A 23,791-nucleotide genomic window follows, 5' to 3' on the forward strand; every position below is an offset into this window, starting at 1 on the left:
CTGAGATCACACCACTGCACTCCAGCCTGAGCGACAGAGCAAGATTCTGTCTCAAAATAAATAAATAAATAAATAAATAATATCATTACTTGAATGTGTTATGGGTAGTAGCCATTGAATATATGACTTCTTATAAACTTGAAAAATAAAATCAGCAAGTTTTATACCAAGATAATTTCTTAGCTATTGATAAATCCAAGCCTGCACTCCTCAAAAGTCCTAGTTTTGATAACGGCAGTGAGTGGGACCATTATACTTGGTACTTTTTGGTTAATGGAACATACACTTTTTTATTCTCTACTTCTGAGTATTTATTTATTTATTTATTTTGAGACTATCTTGCTCTGTCACCCAGGCTGGAGGGCAGTGGCAGGATCATGGCTTACTGCACCCTTGACCTCCCAGGCTGAAGCAATCCTCCCATCTCAGCCTCCTGAGTAGCTGGGACTACAGGTGTGAACCACCATGCCCAGCTAATTTTTAATATTTTATAGAGATGAAGTCTCACTGTGTGGCCCAGGCTAGTCTTGATCTCCTGGCCTCAAGTGGTCCTCCCACCTCAGCACCCCCAAAGTGCTGGGATTACAGGTATGAGCCACCATGCCCAGCCTGTATTTTTCTTAAGAAAGGTAAAATATAGGACTTGGAAACTTCTCTCTTCTGTTTCTTTCTGTTATATTCGGATGTTTGACAGACAATTCTTTGGAAGGCATAAATTCACTTTAAGAACTTCCTATAAGTAGCAAGTATTTGATAAATAAGGTGTTTGATAGTTATAATGTCAAAGAAATAAGTAATGTGGTTTCTCCTGTTTTTCTGCCCTTAGGAAACTTATTTGTTCTTTGTCAAGCTGTAAATACTCTACTAAGTTTGGAAGAATCTTCTGAACTTCTTCATTTGGTTCCTGTGGAACGTGTCAAGAATTTAGTATTGTAAGTAAACATCTTCCAGTTGGCTTAGTAATGAATAAAATATAAAACCCTCTATTGTTGTGAAATCTTGGACACAAAGAAAATCCCTTTGATCTATTTTATACCTGAGTTGTATTCACATAGTGAAATTTAATATTGATTTAGATTCTCCAGTTAAAATAAGTACATTTGACACAGTCTTTAAATACAGATTCATCTTTGTAAAGGGTGTTTTATTGCGTGTGTAGATTAATGTTGTAAAGTTTGAAGGGTTTGTAATGCTGATCATTCCCAACTGTAACATGGCATGGTGTTGACCTTTTATAACTTCTTTTGTGGTTCCAACATGCACATTCCTTCCCACTCTTGTTCGGCCTCAACTTGAGATGGTCAGCATTTCAGAAAACTTCCCTGTGGTCTTTTTACTACACACTGAAACAATCCAGTTTCTTTTTTTTTGTTGGTTTGGTTTCTTTGTTTGCTTTTTAAGTATAGTTTAGCCAGCCTTTGATTTTGATGGTAGCACAGAGTCATTTGCGGGGAGCCAACAATATATCTTTTCTAAAGGTCAAGCCTTGCTGCTTTTTCCTGAAGTCTACTCCATTTTATTTCCAAGTGTTTTAAAGATTTATTCATTCACTGTTCAGTAGGTAATCATTTGCTTTTTTTCACGTGCGAAGCCCTGTTCCAGGCACTGTGAAACACAGTGAATAAAACAGACAAAATTCCCTGCCTTCTTGTAGCTAATGCCCTAGCCAGAAGAGGCACTAAACAGAATAAAAAGTAAACTGTATAGCATGTTAGGAGGTGCTAAGTGCTGTGAAGAAAAACAAAGCAGGGTCAGGGGATAGGGAGAGTCCAGAGGTGAGGGGAGTGGTAGCAGTTTTAAATTGAGATGAACTTACCGAGGAGGAGACACTTGAGCAGAAGGCGGAAAGCAGTGAGGGATGTAAGCCATGAGGATGCCTGTGGTCTGGGCTGCTCCCTGGGTTCCAGACCTGGAGGCGACATGAGTGCCAGCACTCTGTGGGGGTGGTGGATGCCTGGCGCGAACAGCAAGGAGAGGTCATCTTGGCTGAGCAGAGCACGAGAGTGGGCGGTAGGAGAAGAGGACAGAGAGGTGGAGCAGTAGACCTCCTTAGGTCACCGTAGGGCCTTGGCTTTTACTCTGAATGAAAGGGGAGGCCGTGAGAGGACTTTTGGCAGTGGAATGACTTTGACCTAAACAGAATCACTCCGGCTGCTGTGTTGAGACTGTAGGGGAATACTATAATAATCTGGAGTCTCTTTGCCTTTCCAAATCTGGGTGAAGTTGGCATTTCTCCATGGTTAATTGCATTGGTTTAAATTAACTTCCTGTAGAGAGGATTAGTTCTTTGACATCACCACATTTACCATATTACATAGTCTCCCTTTTAAAATCATTCTGTTTAAACTTCTCATACTTTCACCCTTGGTATAAACAATTGAAGGTGGCTGTAGAAGTTGAAACAAAAGACACACATAGCACAGAATGGGGTCCATGTTCCCCCTGGGGAAGGCCAGCTTGCCTCCCAGCCAGGTGGCTCTAAGCCTTGGAGACACAGAGTTGTCCAACAGGAGTGGCTCTAGTTTTGAGGGCAGGGGCATAAACTTGCAGAGTAGACGCAGGATTCTGTTCTGTTTTCTATGCTAGTAGACTGATGAGCACCTAGGTTTCACAGCCAAGACTGCCTGGTTTTGAGTCTGGAATCCACCACTTACTAGCTGTAGCCTTGGGTGACTTAGTTAACCTCAACTTGATTATCTCTCAAAAAGGGGTAGTGAAGAAAAAAAGGAAGGATTAGAAATCTCACCTTGTAGAGCTTAAGTTGTACAATGCATGCAATAATAGTAATAAACAATTGCATTGATTGTGTCACAACAACTCCATGATGTGTGGGTACTGTTATCAGTATAGATGGAGGAACTAAAGTTTCAAAAGAAAGCCCTGGTCTGAACTCCTGATGAGTCTCCTTTCTTCCGCTCTTGCCCTGCTGCTTCTAAGTATAGGACATATCATGCCACTCCCTTGCTCATCACCGTCTAATACAGTGCTTCTCAACTGGGAGCAACCCTGGAGACTTTCTGGCTGTCACAGCGTGGGGAAGGAGCACTGTTACTGGCATCTAGTGGGTGGAGGCCCGGGATGCTGCTGAGCCACCTGCAGTGGGCAGCACTGCCCTCCACCACAAAGAGTTCTCTGGCCCAAAATGTCAGTAGTGCTACTGTAGAGAAACCTTGCTCGAGAGGTATCCCATCTCACTCTGTATAAAATCCAGCGTCCTCATCATGTTCCTCGGGGCTCCATATGAGCTAACCCCTGGCTAGTTCTGACATCTTCAGGCACTCTTTGTTAGTTCCAGCTGAGATGGTCTCCTCGATGTTCCTGCAGACAAGCACACCTCAGACTTGGCACTGCAGTTCCCTCTGCCTAGAATGCTTTTCTTTCAGATACCCTTTTAGCTGACTTTTTCACTTCCTTCAGTCTCCATTTTTTAGGAGCACCCCTGTATCAAATGGTGCTTCTCTTCACCTCCACACTGTCTCGCCACAACTCCATGCATGTCAGTCTCTTTGTCAAGCCTTTTTCCCCTGGTTTACTTTTCTCCATGACGCTCGTCACTGTCATAGTACTTACTTATTGGCTACTTTCCCCTACTAGAATATAAGTTCCAGGAAAAGGAACTTTGTCTTTTGTTAACTGCTATATCTACAGTATCTAGAAAAGTCACAGTACATAGTAGGTACTCAATGAATATTTGTTGCAGAAAGATGGTACCAAGAGGTTAAACAACTTGCCTGAGGTTACACCGCTTATGAGTAATGGTGTCAGATTCAACCCCGGGCTGCCCTACCCCAGAGCTCGTGTGTCAGACCACTCCTCTCTACTATCCTCATTAGCTCGGTGCCCGGCACATGACAAACACTTAATAAATATTTTTTATATATATATATTTTTTAAACAAAAGCCATATATATATATAAAAGTGGCTGTCATTTACAACTATGTGGATTGAAGAGGCAACATTGGAGTCTAGCATATTCTACTCCCGCCTCTGCCTGCAACCAGCTGTGTGTCCTTGCATACGTCACTCATTATTGCTGGGCCTCAGATTCTTCATCTATGAAGTGAGCCAGATATCCACATGAGACTTTTGCCGGTTACCTTTTACATTTTCTTCATCAGTGATCATTTTCTGTGGCTTATACTATAGTCTAGATACTCTGGGTTATATGGTACAGTTTGGGTCTAATGAACATCTCGTTGCAGAACGTTTCCCCTGGAGCCATCTGTGTTGCTGTTGGCTGATCTCTATTATCAGAGATTAGCCTTGTGTGGCTGCAAAGGGCCACTTTCCCAGGAGGCTTTAATGGAATTATTTCCCAAGTTACAAGCAAACATTTCAACTGGTGTATCCAAGGTAATGGTGTTTTGTGGTAGTGTGTCCTCAGTCTCTCTTCTCCTGTTTCTATATGGACTGCAGTGGTTTTCAGAGCATCTTAGTTAGAAAGTGTTGCTGTGGGATGATTTCTGTTTAAAGCAATGATTCTTAAATGTTGGCCTGCAAACCAATTGCAGTAGGATTAGTTAGGGAGATAAATAAAAATACAAATTCTGAGTCCCTACCCTCAAGGATTCCAATTCAGTAGGGCTAGGGTAGAACTGAAAAATCAACATAGTTTTTTTTTTAAGTCTTCTGGGTGGTTCTCCTGCTCATTTAGGTATGCGGAAATACCTGAATATTGTACATTACTTAGGAATAAAAATCACTAACTTTAATTGAATTGTCAACTTAATCAACTTCTTTGTACTTATTTACAGACATGGTTATAGTGTCTTAGTTCAAAGAAACTACTAATTGTTCCATGTGCTATTTTAACTAGGTGTTGGTTGGTGTTGAATACGAAATAAGGGCTAGAATAGGCACATATTACTCTGGTCAAATGATTTTTTTTTTTAATTGTATAAAACTTAAATCTTGCTGACTGTGAATCAGTTTCTTTTTATGGTTAATCTTTGGAATTTGAAAGACGGCTTTTACTTTCTCCAGATTCGGCTTTTGACAATAAGGATCCTAAACCATTTTGATGTCCAGCTTCCAGAATCAATGGAGGTATTTTAACTGTTTGAGTGGATAGGTTTTAAAAAAATATAGTTTTACATATTATTGTAGTTTCCAAAATGATACCTTTGCAGAAAATTAACACACTATATAAATATCTATCGTAAAAATTGATTTTTTTTGGTAACTCTTACTCCTGTCCACCAATAAAGTCACCACTGAAAATCCACCATTAATCGGCGAATATTCTTTCAAACTTTTTGAATACACACACACACATAATTTAAACAAATGGGGTTTTTCCATATGATTACCTCTATATCTACCTCATACCTCATTTCTTTTCTTTTTACGGGGTCTCTGTCACCTAGGCTGGAATGCAGTGGCGTGATTTTGGCTCACTGCAATCTCCGCCTCGCCGGCTCAAGCGATCCTCCTGGCTCAGCCTTCCGAGTAGCTGAGATTATAGGTGCCTGCCACCACGCCTGGCTAATTTTTATATTGTTAGTAGAGATGGAGTTTTGCCATGTTGGCAAGGCTGGTCTCGAACTCCAGACCTCAAGTGATCTGCCCACCTCATCTTCCCAAAGTGCTGGGATTACAGGTGTGAGCCACTGTACTCAGCCGACATCTATCTTATTCCTTTTGAAGTTTGAATACTACTCCACAGTTGAAAATGTCTTATTTAGCCATTTTCTTGTTGATGGATGGTTAGGTAGGTTTTGCATTTTTTTAGGATTTCAAACAATACTGCAGTGAACATCCTTATACGGATATGTTTATGTAGGGAAATAGTTCCATAAGGCAGATTACTAGGAGTAGATTTGTGAAGCGAAAGCATATATACATTTTATTTTTATTTCAACAAATGTTGCCAATCAATTTGAGTGACTTGAGAATGATTTTCCTGTTGTTTAGTTGTCATTTATGCACTAGACACTAAATTATCTACCAAGAAGTAAATGGTATGGGGAGAAAAGAATCATTTACCAAAAAAAAAAGTGTTGCTTATTTCATTAAAAAATTAATATATTCCAGTTTTTCTATTTTTAGACCTTTGGTCACATTTAATGTTCTTTTTGGAAAATCAAAATACTGACCGGTCTTCTCCATGGTTTTCTCTGGTTATTCAGGATGATGGGCTCTCAGAGCGGCAGTCTGTCTTTGCTATATTACGCCAGGCAGAACTTGTTCCAGCAACTGTGAATGATTATAGAGAGAAGCTTCTTCATTTGAGAAAACTAAGACATGATGTGGTACAGACTGCTGTCCCTGATGGGCCGTTACAGGAGGTAAAAATAATGTTCTTTTATTTTTCCTTTTTAATTCATGCTTTAAATCCTGTTTGGGGAAGCACACCAAGTAGTCACCAAAGTAATAATAATAATAATTTTAAAATAATAAGGGAAATCCCCAGTTCTCTTAGATGCTTTGAGTTAAATAGCTCTGCCAGCTTTTTAAGTAGTAGGAATAGTTTAGTATTCTCTGTTTCAGGTGTGAGCCACTGTACCTGGCCATGTTAGTACCTTTTTAGAAACGAGTAAGCAGGGGCTCATTGAACCTGAGTGATGCAGATAGGTACGTAGGTAGGTAGGTAGGTAGGTAGATAGATAGGTAGATAGTGGCAACAGGACTTAATGTCAAGTTTAAAGCCTGCTCTTCTTCACTAGATTTGTTTGCTGCTGCAGAACATCAGCCCTCTATGTTTTTTTTTTTTTTTTTGGAGATGGAGTCTCGCTCTGTCACCCAGGCTGGAGTGCAGTGGCGCGATCTCTGCTCACTGCAAGCTCTGCCTTCTGGGTTCACACCATTCTCCTGCCTCAGCCTCCCGAGTTGCTGGAACTACAGGTGCATGCCACCACACTTGGCTAATTTTTTTGTATTTTTAGTAGAGATGGGGTTTCACCGTGTTAGCCAGGATGGTCTTGATCTCCTGACCTCGTGATCCGCCCTCCTCGGCCTCCCAAAGTGCTGGGATTACAGGCGTGAGCCACTGCGCCCGGCCCAGCCCTCTATGTTTTATATCAGGGTTTTCATTCCATGACCCTCGAAGATACATCACAGACCTCTTTGGGAGTAAGGCCAAAAGGAGGCATTCTCCCTTCAGTCAGAGCAGTTCTTCTCTTACCTGTTTTATAAATTAGGTATATAAATATACTTCTGTTTCATTTGGAAAGAAGACTGCTGCTAGAATTATACAAACACGCCATCCCTAAATAATAATAAAACTACCAGTCTGGATGGTGCCTCCCTAGCACATGGGGATGTTAGTAATAATGACCCTTATTCCAAAAGGTGACTGGGAAACTTTAGACCCTCTTACTGAACTTGCAAAGCCTCAGTCATTCACAGCATGTTTCCTTGCGTTCTTTGGCACGTGTGCATTTCTGACTACTGTTGAAGTTTTGTCTTAATCTGGTGACAGCAACATTTGTTAGAAGGGAATTTAATCATTAGTCAAATCTGTTCATTTAAATGAATGAATACCTGGAGTGAATTTGAATACTATGTTTGCTGTAGCGATTCTTCTATTTTAAATAGTGAGTGACATTTTGGGGAGAAGAGGAAAATTAGTATACACTGAATTTTGGATTGGTGCCTGCAACTTTTTTTCTTATCACACAGGCTTCTTTCCAAACCTCAGATTGTCCAACTTGGGATGTTTGCATTTCAGTACTTCTGTTCTGTACTGTATTTCATTACCCAATACTAAACTAGTCTTTTGTAATTGCAGGTGCCACTTCGTTATTTGTTAGGCATGCTATATATTAATTTCAGTGCACTCTGGGATCCTGTTATTGAACTCATAAGGTAAACATGGGTTAAATGGGATGAAACTATTATACTTTAACTACTGCAGAATGATGGGGCCCAGATTATATTCCTTCTGGGTGTGATTTAAATGAATGGGTGTATATGGTATTTACAGTACTTTAAATCCTTTGTGAGACAAGGTGAATTAAAAATAAACATGAATTATTCTCTCTGATGCCACATCTTCAGTAGTTGCAGTGTTGTACGTGTGTCTCTTCGTGTGTTGAAATAACTTTGGAGGAGTTTCTCTTTTTGCTTTTTATGATACTTTTGTGTTATTAAAATTTGTTACAGCAAGGAAGTATAATAATTGCATAATTTTATTTCTATATTTTGAGTCATTGAGCCATATTTTAAAAATAAAGACTTTTTCAAAACCTTGCTAACATCCAGAATCCCGTTAGCCCCAAAATGTCTTCAGTGGTCACATAGAAAATACATGTTACAGGCCGGGCACGGTGGCTCATGCCTGTAATCCCAGCACTTTGGGCGGCTGAGGCAGGCAGATCACCTGAGGTCGGGAGTTCGAGACCAGCCTGACCAACATGGAGAAACCCCGTTTCTACTAAAAATACAAAATTAGCCAGGCATGGTGGCACATGCCTGTAATGCTAGCGACTCGGGAGGCTGAGGCAGGAGAATCACTTGAACCCAGGAGGTGGAGGTTGTGGTGAGCCGAGATTGCACTATTGCACTCCAGCCTGGGCAACAAGAGTGAAACTCTGTCTCCCAGAAAAAACAAAACAAAACAAAAAAAACATGTTATGGCTCGTGTAGAAATCTGTCTTCAGACATTTGTCTTCAGATAATACACACTCACTTTTTTATCAGATTGGAAATATGTCATGTGAGGCCTTTCAAAACCCCAACGATTAGTTATTAGTTCTTATTTGACAGAATAAGAGAGTTAACATTTATAGACAGATCCCTTTACAATTTGAAACTAATTTGTCTACCTTTACTACCCTTGTCTACCTTTTACTACAATTTGTCTACCTTTTACTACCTTTCAAAGCCATCAAAACCAGTGTGCCAAAAGCAAGATTCTCCCAACATCAGCTTCATTATTTTGTTTATTACACTTTCAGAAGAGAGAATTTGACATACGTGTTACCAGTGGCACACTATCAACAGTGTTGGTTCTTTAATTACTGAATGCCATGAGGCATTCTCCCTAGTGGCCGGGCTGTCTTCCTGTTGGGTACCTCTTTCAGTTTGGAAGGATAGAAACAACAACATACCTGTTGGTTTGTTTTCTGAGTAGAGTCAGTTCCCAACATATATAATACATGTCATGTGTAAAGTTTATGCATATTCTTAGAAAATTAGTGACAGAATATTTGAGAGTATTGTTGCTAGGATATCAAACTACATAAGCACTTTATGTGATCCATCTAATGTCTCCTTTTAAGTTCTGAAAAGTGTGTTTCATGTAGTTAGTGAATGTTTGTCTTTGTGTTAATAAGTATATTTAAATTTGGTGGAGGGAAACTCATTATTTTTAAGTTAGTTTTGAACAAACTGACTTTTCTCTCCAGAGGGCCCCTTCTTCTCTTAATGGATCTTGTTCATGCCCCAGTTTCATTAGTGTGCCTTTAAAAATGATTTTCTCTTAAGGAACTACTTATATTTTTAAAAATACTCTTTAGTGCTTTATGACTATAAAAATAATTTGTGCTGAGTGCAGGCATTTTGAAAAATATAGAAAAGTGCAAAAGGTGTTTACGACCCCACATTGAGGGATAACCTAATTAACATTTTAGTTATATCCTTTCACTTTTTATTTTTCTATGAGCAATCTTAAAATGACCATACCACACTTTTTATTTTGTGATTTTTTTTTTTCCTTAGTTCTCATGCACACGAAATGGAAAATAAGCAATTTTGGAAAGTCTACTATGAGCATCTAGAAAAAGCAGCTACGCATGCTGGTATGTAAAGGGGTTGTGAGGAGGCTGCGACGAAAAGTGATTGTTTAACTGTTTTGTTTTTACTGCTTAATTACAAAATTGGAAAACAGAGATGAAACATATATTATCTTGATAACTTTTGGGAGTGACATTGTTTCCTTACATTATAGAGAAAGAAATGCCCTCTCTTGAGAAAACACTTAAGATAAATGTTGATATTTGTCTGGTGGTTATGACAACTTTCTTTCTTGCAGAGAAGGAACTACAGAATGATATGACAGATGAGAAGTCCATTGGAGATGAAAGTTGGGAGCAGACCCAGGAAGGAGATGTTGGAGCTCTTTATCATGAGCAGTTAGCATTGAAAACTGATTGTCGGGAAAGACTTGACCACACCAACTTCAGATTCCTGCTCTGGAGAGCTCTGACCAAATTCCCAGAAAGAGTAGAGCCACGGTCCAGGGAGCTTTCCCCGCTTTTCTTGAGATTTATCAAGTAAGTTTCCTCTTCTAAGAATATGTCCCTGGTGGGGCATGAAGAAGAGAACGTGAGAAGTATTAACCTCCCAAAGTGGCTGAGTTCTTTGTTTTGTTTTTTGTTTTTTGCCTTTTTTCTTTCTGCTTCCAATCATCCATTAGGCTGAGGTGGTTTTTTTTTTTTTTTTTTTTTTTTTTTTTTGAGACAGAGTTTTCTCTTGTTGCCCAGGGGTGCAGTGGCCCGATCTCGGCTCACTGCAACCTTCGCCTCCCAGATTCAAGTGATTCTCCTACCTCAGTCTCCCAGAGTAGCTGGGCACAGGCATGCACCATCACGCCTGGCTAATTTTGTATTTTTAGTAAAGACGGGATTTCTCCATGTTGGTCAGGCTGGTCTTGAACTCCTGACCTCAGGTGATCCACCCACCTCGGCTTCCCAAAATGCTGGGATTATAGGCGTGAGCCACCACGCCCAGCCTAGGCTGAGTTCTTTATACATCTGTCACGTTTTCAAATCATTGGCACAGCTACAAAGCACTGGCTCTGTCAGATAACAACTAAACTAGTTTAGTTCACCATTTGATTTTGATCTAAATCAAAATTTAACCAGCACACCAGTGGTATTAATAAAAAATTCCGGGTTACAGTATAAGAAGGGCCACACTGAGTTTGATTCATGTAGAAAGGCCTTATTATTTCTTGCCCTGTTATTCGTTATTTTATTGCCTGCCTGGGGCTTAAAGGTATTTTCCAGTGACCCAACGCCAACACTGCTTGGGGCCTCTTGATGTTTCTGCCTATGATGCTGAGGAATAACAAGAGTTTTCTGGAGCATTGTTTTGTTTTAACTGGATATGCTGTGTGAGAGTCTGATTGTATTAAAACTAAAGATGAGGGGTGTGGTGTGCAGAACATTACTAAGTAATACATAAAAAGCATGTTTTCCTATAGTAGTTTCCTGGGAAAATGCTGTAGGGTTAGCTCAAGCAGGCCATAAACCACAACATGCCTGGCTTATTCAAAGAACAGCAAGATCTGAGTGCTTCTAGCAGAATGATCCAGGGAGGACATGGTTGGAGATGAGGGCAGAAAGTCAGCAGGAGATGAAAGTGTGTAGGCCTTTAAGTGATAGGAAGGACTTTGGCTCTTACTTTTGGTGAAATGAGAAGCCATTTGGAGGTTTAAGCAGAAGGCTGACCTGACCTAAGTTTTCTTAAGGATTTTTATGGCTGCTGTGTTGAGAATAGACTGTAGAATGACATTGGTGAGAGTAGAGAGACCAGTCATGAGGAGATTGCAAGTCCAGGCAAGAAGTGATGGCGACTTAACCAAAGTTATAGCAGTGAAGATGGGTATTTTTTGAATGATTTCAATTAGATAAGATACATTTATGAAAGGTTGCAACTGGATCAGCCTGTGAGATTTGCCAGCAGATCAGATGTGGGGTGGGTGTGTGTGGTGGGGAGTGGGACAGGAAGGAGGGAGGGAAGGAATGGGGGAGGGACAGAATCAAGGATGTTCCCTAAGGCTTTGGCCTGAGCAACTAGAAGAAAGTTCTCATTTACTGAGATAGGAGGAATGCAGGAGTTGTAGGTTTATGGTGGAGAATTAAAAGTTCATTTGTAGATGTTTTAAGTTTAGGACACTGAATAAATAACCAAGTAGAGTTGTCATGTAGAGAGGCATTTAATTTAGAAGTTCAAAGCTCAAGGGAAAGGTTTGATCTGGAGGTAACAAATTGGAAATTATCAATATATGGATGGTATTTTAAATGATCAGATAGGGAATAAAGTCATCTAGAGTGTGACTGTAGAGAGAAAAGACTTTCAGGGACTGATACCAATATTTAGAAGTTGGGAGATAAGGAACCAGAAAAGGAAGCCAGGAAAGAGTGACAGAAGAAGAAAGACCACTTGGTATCCTGGAAACCAAGTGAAGAGACTAAAGGCAGCAGTAATCAGTTGACTCAGATGTGTCTGAAAAGTCAATCAGGTGAGGAATAAAGTGACCACTGGCTTTGGAGTGACCTTAGTCAGAGTGACCCACATGAAGGTGACCTTAACGAGTTGTTTTGATTAATCTGATAGGGATGACAGCCTAATTAAAATAAGCTTGGCTGGGCGTGATGGCTCATGCCTGTAATCCCAGCACTTTGGGAGGCCGAGGCGGGTGGATCATGAGGTCAGGAGATCGAGACCATCCTGGCTAACACAGTGAAACCCCGTCTCTACTAAAACCACAAAAAATTAGCTGGGTGTGGTGGTAGGCACCTGTAGTCCCAGCTACTCGGGAGGCTGAGGCGGGAGAATGGTGTGAACCCGGGAGGTGGAGGTTGCAGTGAGCTGAAATTGTGTCACTGCACTCAGCCTGGGCGACAGAGCGAAACTCTGTCTCAAAAAAAAATAAAAATAAAAATAAAATAAATAAATAAAAGCTCAAGAAAGTGGAAAAGAAAAATGAAAACAGCAAGTTTGGACAGTTTTTGTAGTAAAAAAGAAACAGACATAGGGATGTAGGTGGAGGGAAATGCGGGGGCAGAGAGGGAGCTGTTGTTGTTGGGGTTAAGACTTAACAGTGTTGGCTGGGCACGGTGACTCACACCTGTAATCCCAGCACTTTGAGAGGCCTAGGTGGGCAGATCACGTGAGGTCAGGAGTTCGAGACCAGCCTGGTGAAATCCCGTCTCTACTAAAAATACAAACATTAGCTGGGCATGGTGGTGCGTACCAGTAAGTCCCAGCTACTCGGGAGGCTGAGGCAGGAGAATCACTTGAACCCAGAGGCAGAGGTTGCAGTGAGCCGAGATCATGCCATGGCACTCCACCCTGGGCAACAGAGACAGAACGAGACTTTGTCTCTGCTCCCAAAAAAAGACTTAACAGTGTGTATGTATGTGATACCAGTGCAAATGATCCAGACGGGAGGGGAAAATTGGTAATGCAAGAAAGGATAAAATGGCTAGAACTGGCCAGGCATGGTGGCTCACGCCTGTAATCCCAGCACTTTGGGAGGCTGAGGCGGGCAGATCACGAGATCAGAAGTTCAAGACCAGCCTGGCCAACATGGTGAAACCCCGTCTCTACCAAAAATACAAAAATTAGCCGGGCCTGGTGGCGTGCCCCTGTAGTCCCAGCTACTTGGGAGGCTGAGGCAGAAGAATCGCTTGAACCCGGGAGGCAGAGGTTGCAGTGAGCTGAGATTGTGCCACTGCACTCCAGCCTGGGTGACAGAGCAAGATTCCGTTTAAAAAAAAAAAAAAAAAAAAAAGGCTAGAACCATGTCTTCAAATAGGTAAGAGGAGATGGATACAGTACATAAATTCAAAGGTTTGCATGGATAATTCATTCTGGCAAGGCACAAGCAAAGATGCAGCAGATCAGTAGATATAGTGGCAGAAGAGCAATGATTTTCTTTTTCAAATAACTCTTTGGGCATAAATTTATAGAATAAGAATGATGTTTAGCTTTTTTTGCTTTGTTTTGAGGGTTATATAAAATAACGTTTATCATTTTTTTGAATTGTGAGGGCTGTACATATGCCAGCCGGCATTTGTGGTGTTAGTAGCATATAAACTTCATACCATGTTAATTTTCCAAGTTTTTCCCTAAAGAATTAGTTTACCCCATAGCTTAAGGATAAGATCTTACTCTAACAGTACAGGATGCTGTGGGGTAGAGGTAGAAACAGGAGCTTGTAACAGGGAATGGGTCTCTGAGTTTAGAAAGATTTAGGGACTAAAGATACACAATTCTAAGAAATGTTTAAATTAATACTGGTTGGCATGGATTACCTATAAATAATACATTTATAGATGATCCGAACTAATGGAAAACCCAAATGTCACCTTTAATTCTGACTTTGAAGTATATTATAGGCTTTTTATTTTTTGGCTAGCAATTTATATTTCTAAATATGTTTGAATTAATTTGGTATTAGAACTAATTTGTGAATCCCTTGTAAACATTCTCTGAGACGAACCAAACCAGGAACAAGAACGAATGACTAACAATGGCAACAGCATCCCAGTAAAAGGTGACATTTAATGAGTACTTACTGTGTGCTGGACACTCTTATAGATGCTTTGCGTGAATTGTTTTATTTAATAGATGAATGAGTGAACATGCTGTTCACGGAAATAAAGGTTACAGTATGTAATATGTGGTTAATTGAACGTTGCAAGTATAATAGGTATGTTATTAAGTGGATGATGGTGCAGTTTGTAACTTACAGAAACTTTACTTGTTTCATTCATCCATTTTTGGATTTATTAAGTGCTAGATTCTGCTAGATGAAAATACCAAGTACTATAGTGTCCCAGCCCTCAGATTGTAGTTTAGTGTTATTGATCTGGAGGTTAACTTGGGCTAAGCTGGAGTTTCTTTTAGGAGGGTTGGTAGGGTGCTATCCTCAAACATGTTATTTTATAATTATTTGGATGAGTGAATGAAAGTGACATAAACTAATGCATTAAATGACAGACTTCAAGATAATATTCATTAATTGCAACATTGGACTAAAAATAAAGGATGAAATAAAAACGAAGTGAATACTGTATTAAGCTTAGCTGCACAAGCTTAGTTTAGAGGAAATAAAACATAAAGACTCACTGATTTTCATTACATGGACATTCAGTTTCAATCTTCGTCACGTTGTGGCTGCTCAAAAAAGTTCTGGAGATGGTAGTTCCATCTGTCTTATCAATCCATACCTGGAGGACTAAATTTTGTGGTGGTACTATGCTTTCAGGAGAACTTTGGCAAAGTAGAATGTATCTGATGGAAAGTGACCAGCACAGTCCTAATGCTATACTTTAATCATTTAATATCATCCATCCCTAACCCCTCATCCCCCAGTGGTGGTTCCAGAGATAGGAGGCTGATTTCCACTTAGTCCAAAACAGACATTTCAAATATTTTCAACAGTATAACAGTGGAATGGGCTATCTTCTACAGTTAGTGATTCGCTTGTCAAATAGCATACTAAAGAAGGACCAAATTAGAGTAATATTGTGGAAGCTTGACTAAGGTGCCACTGATATCTCTTCAGTGTGTGATTCTGTGAACTGTGGACATGTCTCATGAACAGAATCAGGACCTTTCAGATTGGTGTGCATTCTTCATCAGTCTCCTGTGACTTTCTTTCCACGGTAGCAATGAGTATTACCCGGCAGATCTGCAAGTTGCTCCAACCCAGGATCTGCAGAGAAAAAGCAAAGGGATGGTGGCAGAGGAAATTGAAGAGGAACCTGCTGCAGGAGATGATGAAGAGTTGGAGGAAGAGGCAGTGCCCCAAGATGAATCCTCACAGAAGAAAAAGACAAGAAGAGCCGCAGCAAAGTAAGTTCACCATTGCTGAAAGATCACAGATCCACAGTTCTAGGAGGAACAGGAAGAGGTCTCTTACGGCTTTATACAAAAGCAACTACTCAGATAATTATTTACGTAAGCGCTACATCTTCCTGGGACTTCCTTTAACAGCCTAAAACTGTCAGGCTTCCAAGTTTTTTGGTTGGTTACTTATTAGTTTTTTCTTGGTTAGCCACATAATGTTAGATTGGGGGACTTTTGAGAGTCATCTAATTGTAGCTCCTTTTTATAGATGAGAACTTTGGGACCTGGAGTGTTTGGATATTCTTTTGACCTTTGTCGTGCACTTTCCCAGCATGAGGGTATTGTGTTTGCGTGCTAGGGGAACACGTAATGGAACATCTTTTTTCTTAAAAATAAGCATGTTAGCACTTCTTTTTTTTGCTTCCACCCACCCTCCCCACCATCCTGTTAGCACTTTTCTCTGCCTTTTAACTTGTCTTCTACTGGTTACTTTTTTCTCATGCTGATGTTGTACTCTCTTTCTTATTCTCTTAGTTGTTCATTTACCTAAATTGTTAGAAACCTAAAAGAAGAAGTGATCATGCTTTTAGAAGTTACTTCAGCTTACTTGACGATTGTCTGAATTGAGTGTCTCAGGTCCACTGGATTAGTGCAAATGTTATTTTAACACTTTAGATCTAAATCTGATATGCCCATTTGTTGCGTATTTCTCCTGAACCCTTTATTAGTTCATCCATTCAACAACTGTATTGAGTACCCTTTGCTAAGTGCTGGTGTGCAGAGATGAATTGTACAGAGCCACTGCAATGCAGGAGTCATAGTCAATCCTGCCTGGGTGAAATATTTTTATAGGAGAAATATTTTTAAAGAAGTTATTGGAGCACAGTAAGGAATTCCAGGCATGGTGGCTCACGCCTGTAATCCCAGCACTTTGGGAGGCCGAGGTGGGCGGATCACTTGAGGTTAGGAGTTTGAGACCAGCCTGGCCAACATGGTAAAACGCTGTCTCTACTGAAAATATAAAAATTAGCCAGGCATGGTGGTGCACGCCTGTAATCCCAGCTACTTTGGAGGCTGAGGCAGGAGAATCACTTGAACCCAGGAGGCAGAGGTTGCCGTGAGCCGAGGTTGTGCCACTGCACTCCAGCCTGGGCCACAGATTGAGACTCCATCTTGAAAAAAAAAAAAAAAAAAAAAAAGACCCAGGGAAGGCCCTCTGATGCTGAAAGATGAAAGTTTGCCAGACAGCTAGAACCACGAAAGTCTTGTCCACTAACAGAAATAGTGTATGAAGCCCAGGGGCAGGGAAGATTATGGCCAGCCTTCATGTCACTATACAATACTCTCCCCTTATCCATGGTTTCACCTCCCACAATTTCAGTTACCCATGGTCAACCACAGTCTGAAAATATTCAGATATATTTCTTCTTCCTTCTTGGTGAGCAACAGCCATTGGTTGCCTTAACGTGGACCTCTGTTGCCTGACGTCTATATTTACATTATGTGAAAGTGAAGGAGAATATATTCTACTGCTTTCCTGTCTGCCACATAGAACCTAGACAAGGAATAATTCCAAAAATCATCTGAGTTCAATTTTGGAATATTTTACTAGTTTGGTTACTTTCTAATTTTTGTTCAAGTTAAACCATTCTGAGCACACACTGAATGATTTTTTGGTGTGGAGAACCTGAATTTTAGGGACAGGCCTGCCCAAAATAGGGGATTTCTGGAGAATAATTTCCTAAATGTAAATAACTAAGTCTTGTTTATATAATAGTGAAACTATAGGCGGGGTGTTTGAAGTTCTAGTCAGAATAAAACTGTAGATGTCAGTTTAAGAAAATGATCTCAATTCTTTAATTCTGTAACACTCTGTTTTGTTTTTGTTTAGGCAATTAATTGCTCATTTGCAAGTTTTCTCTAAATTTTCAAATCCACGGGCCTTATATCTGGAATCCAAACTATATGAGTTATATCTTCAGGTCAGTAAAATAAGCTCTTGGCACTATAATTCTTTGTGAACTTTTCTCTGTCATTTTCTTTGTCAGAGTAGCTTAGATTTTCAATAATTGCTGAATAGGGCCCATGTCTACATTTTAAGTATTAAAGCCTTTTTTTTTTAAATTAATAGACATATTTTCTGTTATCTTGAGAAACAATTTTAGCACTAACTTAGCTGATTTTGAAGGCATTTTGGGTGACTAAACATTGATTGGCTGTGTTAACAGTGAGAATAGCAAAGCATGAATTATATCATGGAAATTAGCTTTTAGAAGGGAGTAGGGTTTATACAAAAAAACAAGTGACTACTTTTCCCTTCTAGTTTAGTCAGACTTCATAGAGGACTGGGATTTCAGGATCTATTGTAGTCCATTGCAGTCATAATTATGTGGCCCTGAATTTCAGAAAAGCTTGCAGAAAAGAATTAATGTCAGAAATGAAGTAAGCATTGGATGTCATTCTAAGCCATCTGGGGAAACAAAATTTTCATTTTTCATTTGGATGTTTTTCCTGGCATCTTACTGACTATCATTACCTTCATAGGATAAGAGATTTTCCTTAGTACATGACCAGCTTAGTTGGCTTAAGTCCAAATTCACATAGAGAATCGGCCTCACCAGGCCGGACACAGTAGCTCATGCCTGTAATCCCAGCACTTTGAGAGGCCAAGGCGGGCAGATCACCTGAGCTCAGGAGTTCAAGACCAGCCTGGGCAACATGGTGAAACTGCGTTTCTACCAAAAACAAAAAAAATTTAGCCAGGTGTGGTGGTGGGCGCCTGTGGTTCCAGCTTCTTGGGAGGCTGAGGCAGGAGAATCGTTTGAACCCAGGAGGCAGAGGTTGCAGTGAGTCGAGATCGCATCACTGCACTCCAGCCTGGGCAACAGAGCAAGACTCTGTTTGAAAAAAAAAAAAAGAGAAAGAGAGAGAGGATTGGCCTCACTCAAAAGCTGGTAGACCCCAGGGTATGACTGTGGGATGCAGGTGTCAGAGAGTTTTGTTTCCATTTTTCTTTGCACATATTCTGTTCATCTTTTTTTACTTCCAGGAAAATGTGAAGCTGTTGTTAGCAATCAGGTTTAGGTCTTGTGTAAAAATTTAGAATTTAGCAAATTTCATTTAGCAAATAACCACAAGTAAATTGCTATCCTATGGTATATGTATATATGACTTCATTAATTCTGTAAAATACTGTTCTTAGTTGTTGCTACACCAAGATCAAATGGTACAAAAAATAACCTTGGATTGCATAATGACATATAAACATCCTCATATCCTCCCTTACAGGTAAGTTACTTGAAGCTTAACGAACTGTTATTTCTTTGGCTGATTTTTATATTTCTGCATAAGAGCCTCTTCTAGAATAATTTCTTAAAGGCCTAGAAAGTTTCCCTTTTTTCTGAGGTCATCATATTTCCAAGCAAGAAATGCAAACAAGTAGTATATTTGTTGGGTTGTTCTCCATAGATACTAAAATAGAGAATGTTAATTTTAAAAATGTGTTGTAAATATTATGTCATTTTCCTCTTCTTATTAATATAATGCCATAAAATCTTGGTGGTTACTTAGAGAATCCAAGTCACTCTAAGAACTGAAGAAAGCTTTTTGTATCATGCTTTTTTAAACAGCTGAGTTATGGACAGAATCTAATCTTTTCTAATCGTTACACCTTTTGAAATGTGAAAATCTGTCATTTTAGATTTTTTTGAGGATTTTCCTTTATGGATATCAACCATAATAGGTACTATATACCTTATTTTAGTTATTACTCTGTGTACATATTTCACTCTTTCATTATTCAAAAGCACTGTTGATCAAGTGGTGATTTGTGCTGTTCTCTGTTTTTAAAGGGAAAACTTACAAAGGTTGCTTGAAGACAGAAGCTTTAAGGAAGAGATAGTGCATTTTAGCATTTCAGAAGATAATGCTGTAGTGAAAACAGCCCACCGAGCAGATCTATTTCCTATTCTGATGAGGTATTTATGCTGTTTAAACACTGATTTTTAAAAAGTTAATAACAAACACAATTGTGAGTACAGTATTATGGTTCTTTCAACAATTGTAATAGAATATTTCATTTTCTATTTTCTTTTGATTGCATTTTCTTTGGAGATGGGGTCTTGCTCTGTCACCCAGGCTGGAGTGCAGTGGCATGATCACAGCTCACTGCAACCTCCGCCCTCCCAGGTTCAAGCTATTCTTGTGCCTCAGCCTCCTGAGTAGCTGGGAACACAAGCGTGCACTACCATGCCTGGCTAATTTTTGTATTTTTAGTAGAGAAAGAGTTTCACCATGTTGGCCAGGCTGGTCTTGAACTCCTGACCTCAGGCAATCCACCCGCCTCTGCCTCCCAAAGTGCTGGGATTACAGGTGTGAGCCACCACGCCTGGCCCCTAATATAAAGAAAGATCTTACCATAGTATTATTGTGATAATAATATAATTAAATTTAATATTTTCCTGAATTTTACTGTTGAGATACAGTAGAAATATTTCACTCTGTTGTCCAACTATCGTGTGATATTTAATGATGTTATTATTCCTTTAATTATAAATGGTAGAGCAAAAAGATGATCCATAAATAATACAAAGTTTATATATGCTGGTTATAAAGAAAAATGAAGCTCAAATCTTTCATCTCACCAGCTCTGGAATGATGAGAATTGGAAAGATCATGGGATTGGTATTTAACAGGTTTGCTTTTGGTCCAGCCCTTACTGTGTAGTTCTATCAGGTAAAGAAAGTCTTAGATCCACTGGACTTCTGTTTCCTTAATAGGAGCTGGTTCAGATATGCTCAGGGACTCTGCTAGCACTTATCTAATGGCTCTGCTTAGTTCCATTTGTAGCCAGCATTAAGATTCCATTTATAGCAAGCTTTAAGAACTTTAATAGACATAAAAATATTTGAGGGAATGAATGAGTAAATATACAAAATTACAGTTATTGGTGGATTACAGAAACAATAAAAATAGAAAGCGGTAATCATCTTATATCCAAACACTCAAAAATAACTACTATCAACTTTATAATCTCAAAAACAATAGTAAATAGGAAACATCTGCAATACTAGTATATTTTAAATTTCTAAGAGTAAAAAGCAGATGGTTGTATGAAGTCCAGAGTAGCTGAATACAGCCTACCAAAAAACATCTAAATAATACACCCACACAAGTTTGTGAAAGAAAATTGAGATGATATTTTATAAAATGTTTTATAACCTTTTTTCACTTAATATTTTACAAGAATTTTCTTAGATCACGAAATGTTTCAAAACGTGATTCTTCATCATATAGACAAGCCATCATTTACTTGTGTTGAGCATTTTGCCTGTCTGTAGTTTTTGTTGTTGTTTATTTTGGCTTTTTTGCAAAATAGAAAATCTTACATTGAATACCTATAAATCTTATTCGACTGATGGATTAGAATAGATTCTTGATAGGAAAGTTGATGAAGATGTTAAAACTTTTTGGTGTATATTACCAAATTGTTGTTCAGAACTACTTCTTACCAACCATAAGTTTGAACCACTTTATATTCCTACCGGCAGTAGGATGCCTGTTTCACACCATTCCAACACTAGGGTGTTGTTTGTTGTTATTATTTTTTAATTGTTTTAATTCTTGCTAATTTGTTGGTGATACATGATATCATGTTGTATGACTTCACATATTTTAGATTTACTAGTGAAGATGAATTGTTTTAAAAGATTATGGGTCATTTGTGTTTATTTTTTCATGAAATTTTTTTTAATGTCTGACAACTTGTATTTTCTAAAACCAGGTAAATAATATTCCCCTCTGCTTTCTTCTCATTCTGTTTGTTTTAATTTGATTATTTTATTCATCTGGAATTTATTTTGTTGTATGAAATGAAATAAGGATTAAACCTAATTTCTTTCCAAATAGTGTTGCCCAATTGTCGCAAGACCATTTAAAAAATCCAGACTTTCAGTTGGACGCCCCCTGGTGGCTTGCGTCTGTAATCCCAGCTCTTTGGGAGGCGGAGGTAGACGGATCCCGAGGTCAGGAGTTGGAGATCAGCCTGACCAACATGGTGAAACCCCATCTCTACTAAAAATACCAAAATAAGCTGGGTGTGGTGGCGCGTGCCTGTAATCCCAGCTACTTGGGAGGCTGAGGCAGGAGAATCACTTGAACTCGGGAGGCGGAGGTTGCAGTGAGCCAAGATCGCGCCACTGCACTCCAGCCTGGGTGACAGAGCGAGACTCTGTCTCAAAAAATAATAATAATAATAATAAATTAATAAATAAATAATAATTTTTTTAAAAAGTCCAAACTTTCTCTACTGATTTGAGAGCCACATTTATTTATTTATTTATTTATTTATTTATTTATTTATTTATTTATTTCAGAGACGAGGTCTCTCTCTGTCACGCAGGCTGCAAGGCAGTGGTGCCAACACAGCTCACTGCAGCCTCGATCTCCTGGGCTCGAGCGATCCTCCCACCTCAGCTCCCCAAGTATCTGGGACTACAGGCACGTGCCACAACGCCCAGCTAATTTTTGTATTTTTTTGTAGAGATGGAGTTTCATCGTGTTGTCCTGGCTGGTCTGAAAACTCCTGAGCTCAGGCTGTCCACCCACCTTGGCTTCCCAAAGTGCTATGATTACACACATGAGCCACCACGTCCAGCCAGAGTGCCACTTTTAATATGCACTAAATATCCATGTATAATTGACTCTTCAGTTGGCTTTTGCTGGTTTTACATTAATCTGCCTTGTTCCAACTCTGCACTGGTTTGTTTATAATAATAATCATAAATCTCATTAGTCCTTTCTTTCCAAAATATTTTGGTTTGTTCTAGAATCTAGATGAACATTTACTTTGGTTTTCCCAAAGTAATTTCCCCTTTTGATTAGGGGAGAAGTTGTATCAGTATTTATATTCATTTATTCAAATCATTCCTTTTTTGTAGTCTTTCAATAAAGTGTTTTCATTTGATAACTACGTTTTGTTGTTGTAGAGGGAATTTTCCCTTTTATATTTTCTAGCTTATTTTTGCTACATAACTAATTATATATAAAAGCTATTGATTTTTGTGTTATTTAGCCATTCACATGAAAACTTTTATTAGTTTTAGTAGTTTTCATTGGGTTTTCTTGTATTTTCTCTATCAAAAAAATCACAAATGTTAATAACAGTCACAGATTATGTTAGTCCCCTGTTTACAAACCTTTCGACATCTCATTTTACTCAGAATATAATAAAAAGTCCTTACTACTCCTTACAGGGCTTGATATGGTGGCTTCAAATGATATCTATAACCATATTTCTTCCTGTTTACCACCTCTCTCAGAATCCACTTTAAATTCTTTGCACTTGCTCATCCCCCTGCATGGAAGACATGCCAGCTGACACCTCATTCATTTGGTCTCATCTCAAATGTGTCATTATCAACGATGCCTTCTTCAAGTGGTTTGAGCCTCTGCTGCTGGCCAAAAGTTTTTTATACTACTACTACTAAGACATTATCTTTTTTCACTGTGTTGACATTTGTACTGACAAGGCAAAAACAATGGTGGGTAAAACTCCTAGTGCCTTAGCACATGAATCAAGACGGTGGCACCAAATTCTACTAGTCATTCTTCATTGCCACATACTTGGAGTTATTTAACAAACAAACACACTTGATGAATCTTGACCCTGAGTACATGTATGATAAAGTGGGAAGAATGCATAAAATACTTTTGCTGTGCATGGGCTGTCTCAATGAATGGCACTTGTGTGAGTATTTGATGTACAAGCTGAACTAGCTACTTTTCTTATTCGTAAGACGTATACGCTAGGATTCTTTTCACAGGCATTTTCTTGAACATGAACACAGTGAGCCTGCCACTTCAAGGAAAACAACTGTCAGCGTTTATTTCCAATAACTAAATTCTAGCATTCAAGTGGAAATTAGGCTTGGAGAAAACTTTTATCTGGTACTGTGAACCTGACATCTTCCCAATGCTTAAAGACTTTTCTGATGAGATGATTAGTGATATTAACAAATGTTAATAAAGAAATTTCTTTTTTTGGTTTGCAATGAAATGTGTCAACATTTGACATTTCTGCATAACTTAGTAAACCAATATTTTCCAAGTAACTGATGCATGTAATAGTATCATGTATGGGTAAAAGATTCATTCAAAGTGTAAGATAGATGGATTTTAGTGTAACAGAGTTCATCAAGTTTGTTGATGGGGTTTCAGATTCCACATGGCAGCTAATCTTTCAACTTGTTGAGCTTTGATGTAGTA

At 39.1% G+C, this 23,791-nt stretch overlaps 1 protein-coding gene across 1 annotated transcript in view; it reads left to right on the forward strand.

Moving 5' to 3' along the window:
• UTP20 (UTP20 small subunit processome component) overlaps positions 1-23,791 on the forward strand; it is a 107,415-nt gene that overhangs the window by 21,583 nt on the left and 62,041 nt on the right. The window contains exons 15-25 of the mRNA XM_024257181.3: positions 827-932; positions 4,204-4,354; positions 4,985-5,047; positions 6,130-6,288; positions 7,731-7,807; positions 9,662-9,741; positions 9,975-10,215; positions 15,347-15,532; positions 17,418-17,508; positions 18,729-18,814; positions 19,378-19,503. Coding sequence (XP_024112949.2) covers positions 827-932; positions 4,204-4,354; positions 4,985-5,047; positions 6,130-6,288; positions 7,731-7,807; positions 9,662-9,741; positions 9,975-10,215; positions 15,347-15,532; positions 17,418-17,508; positions 18,729-18,814; positions 19,378-19,503 — 1,366 coding nt within the window. The remainder of the gene's footprint in view (positions 1-826; positions 933-4,203; positions 4,355-4,984; positions 5,048-6,129; positions 6,289-7,730; positions 7,808-9,661; positions 9,742-9,974; positions 10,216-15,346; positions 15,533-17,417; positions 17,509-18,728; positions 18,815-19,377; positions 19,504-23,791) is intronic.

Source organism: Pongo abelii, chromosome 10 (assembly GCF_028885655.2).
Source record: "Pongo abelii isolate AG06213 chromosome 10, NHGRI_mPonAbe1-v2.0_pri, whole genome shotgun sequence".
Lineage (NCBI taxonomy): Eukaryota > Metazoa > Chordata > Mammalia > Primates > Hominidae > Pongo > Pongo abelii.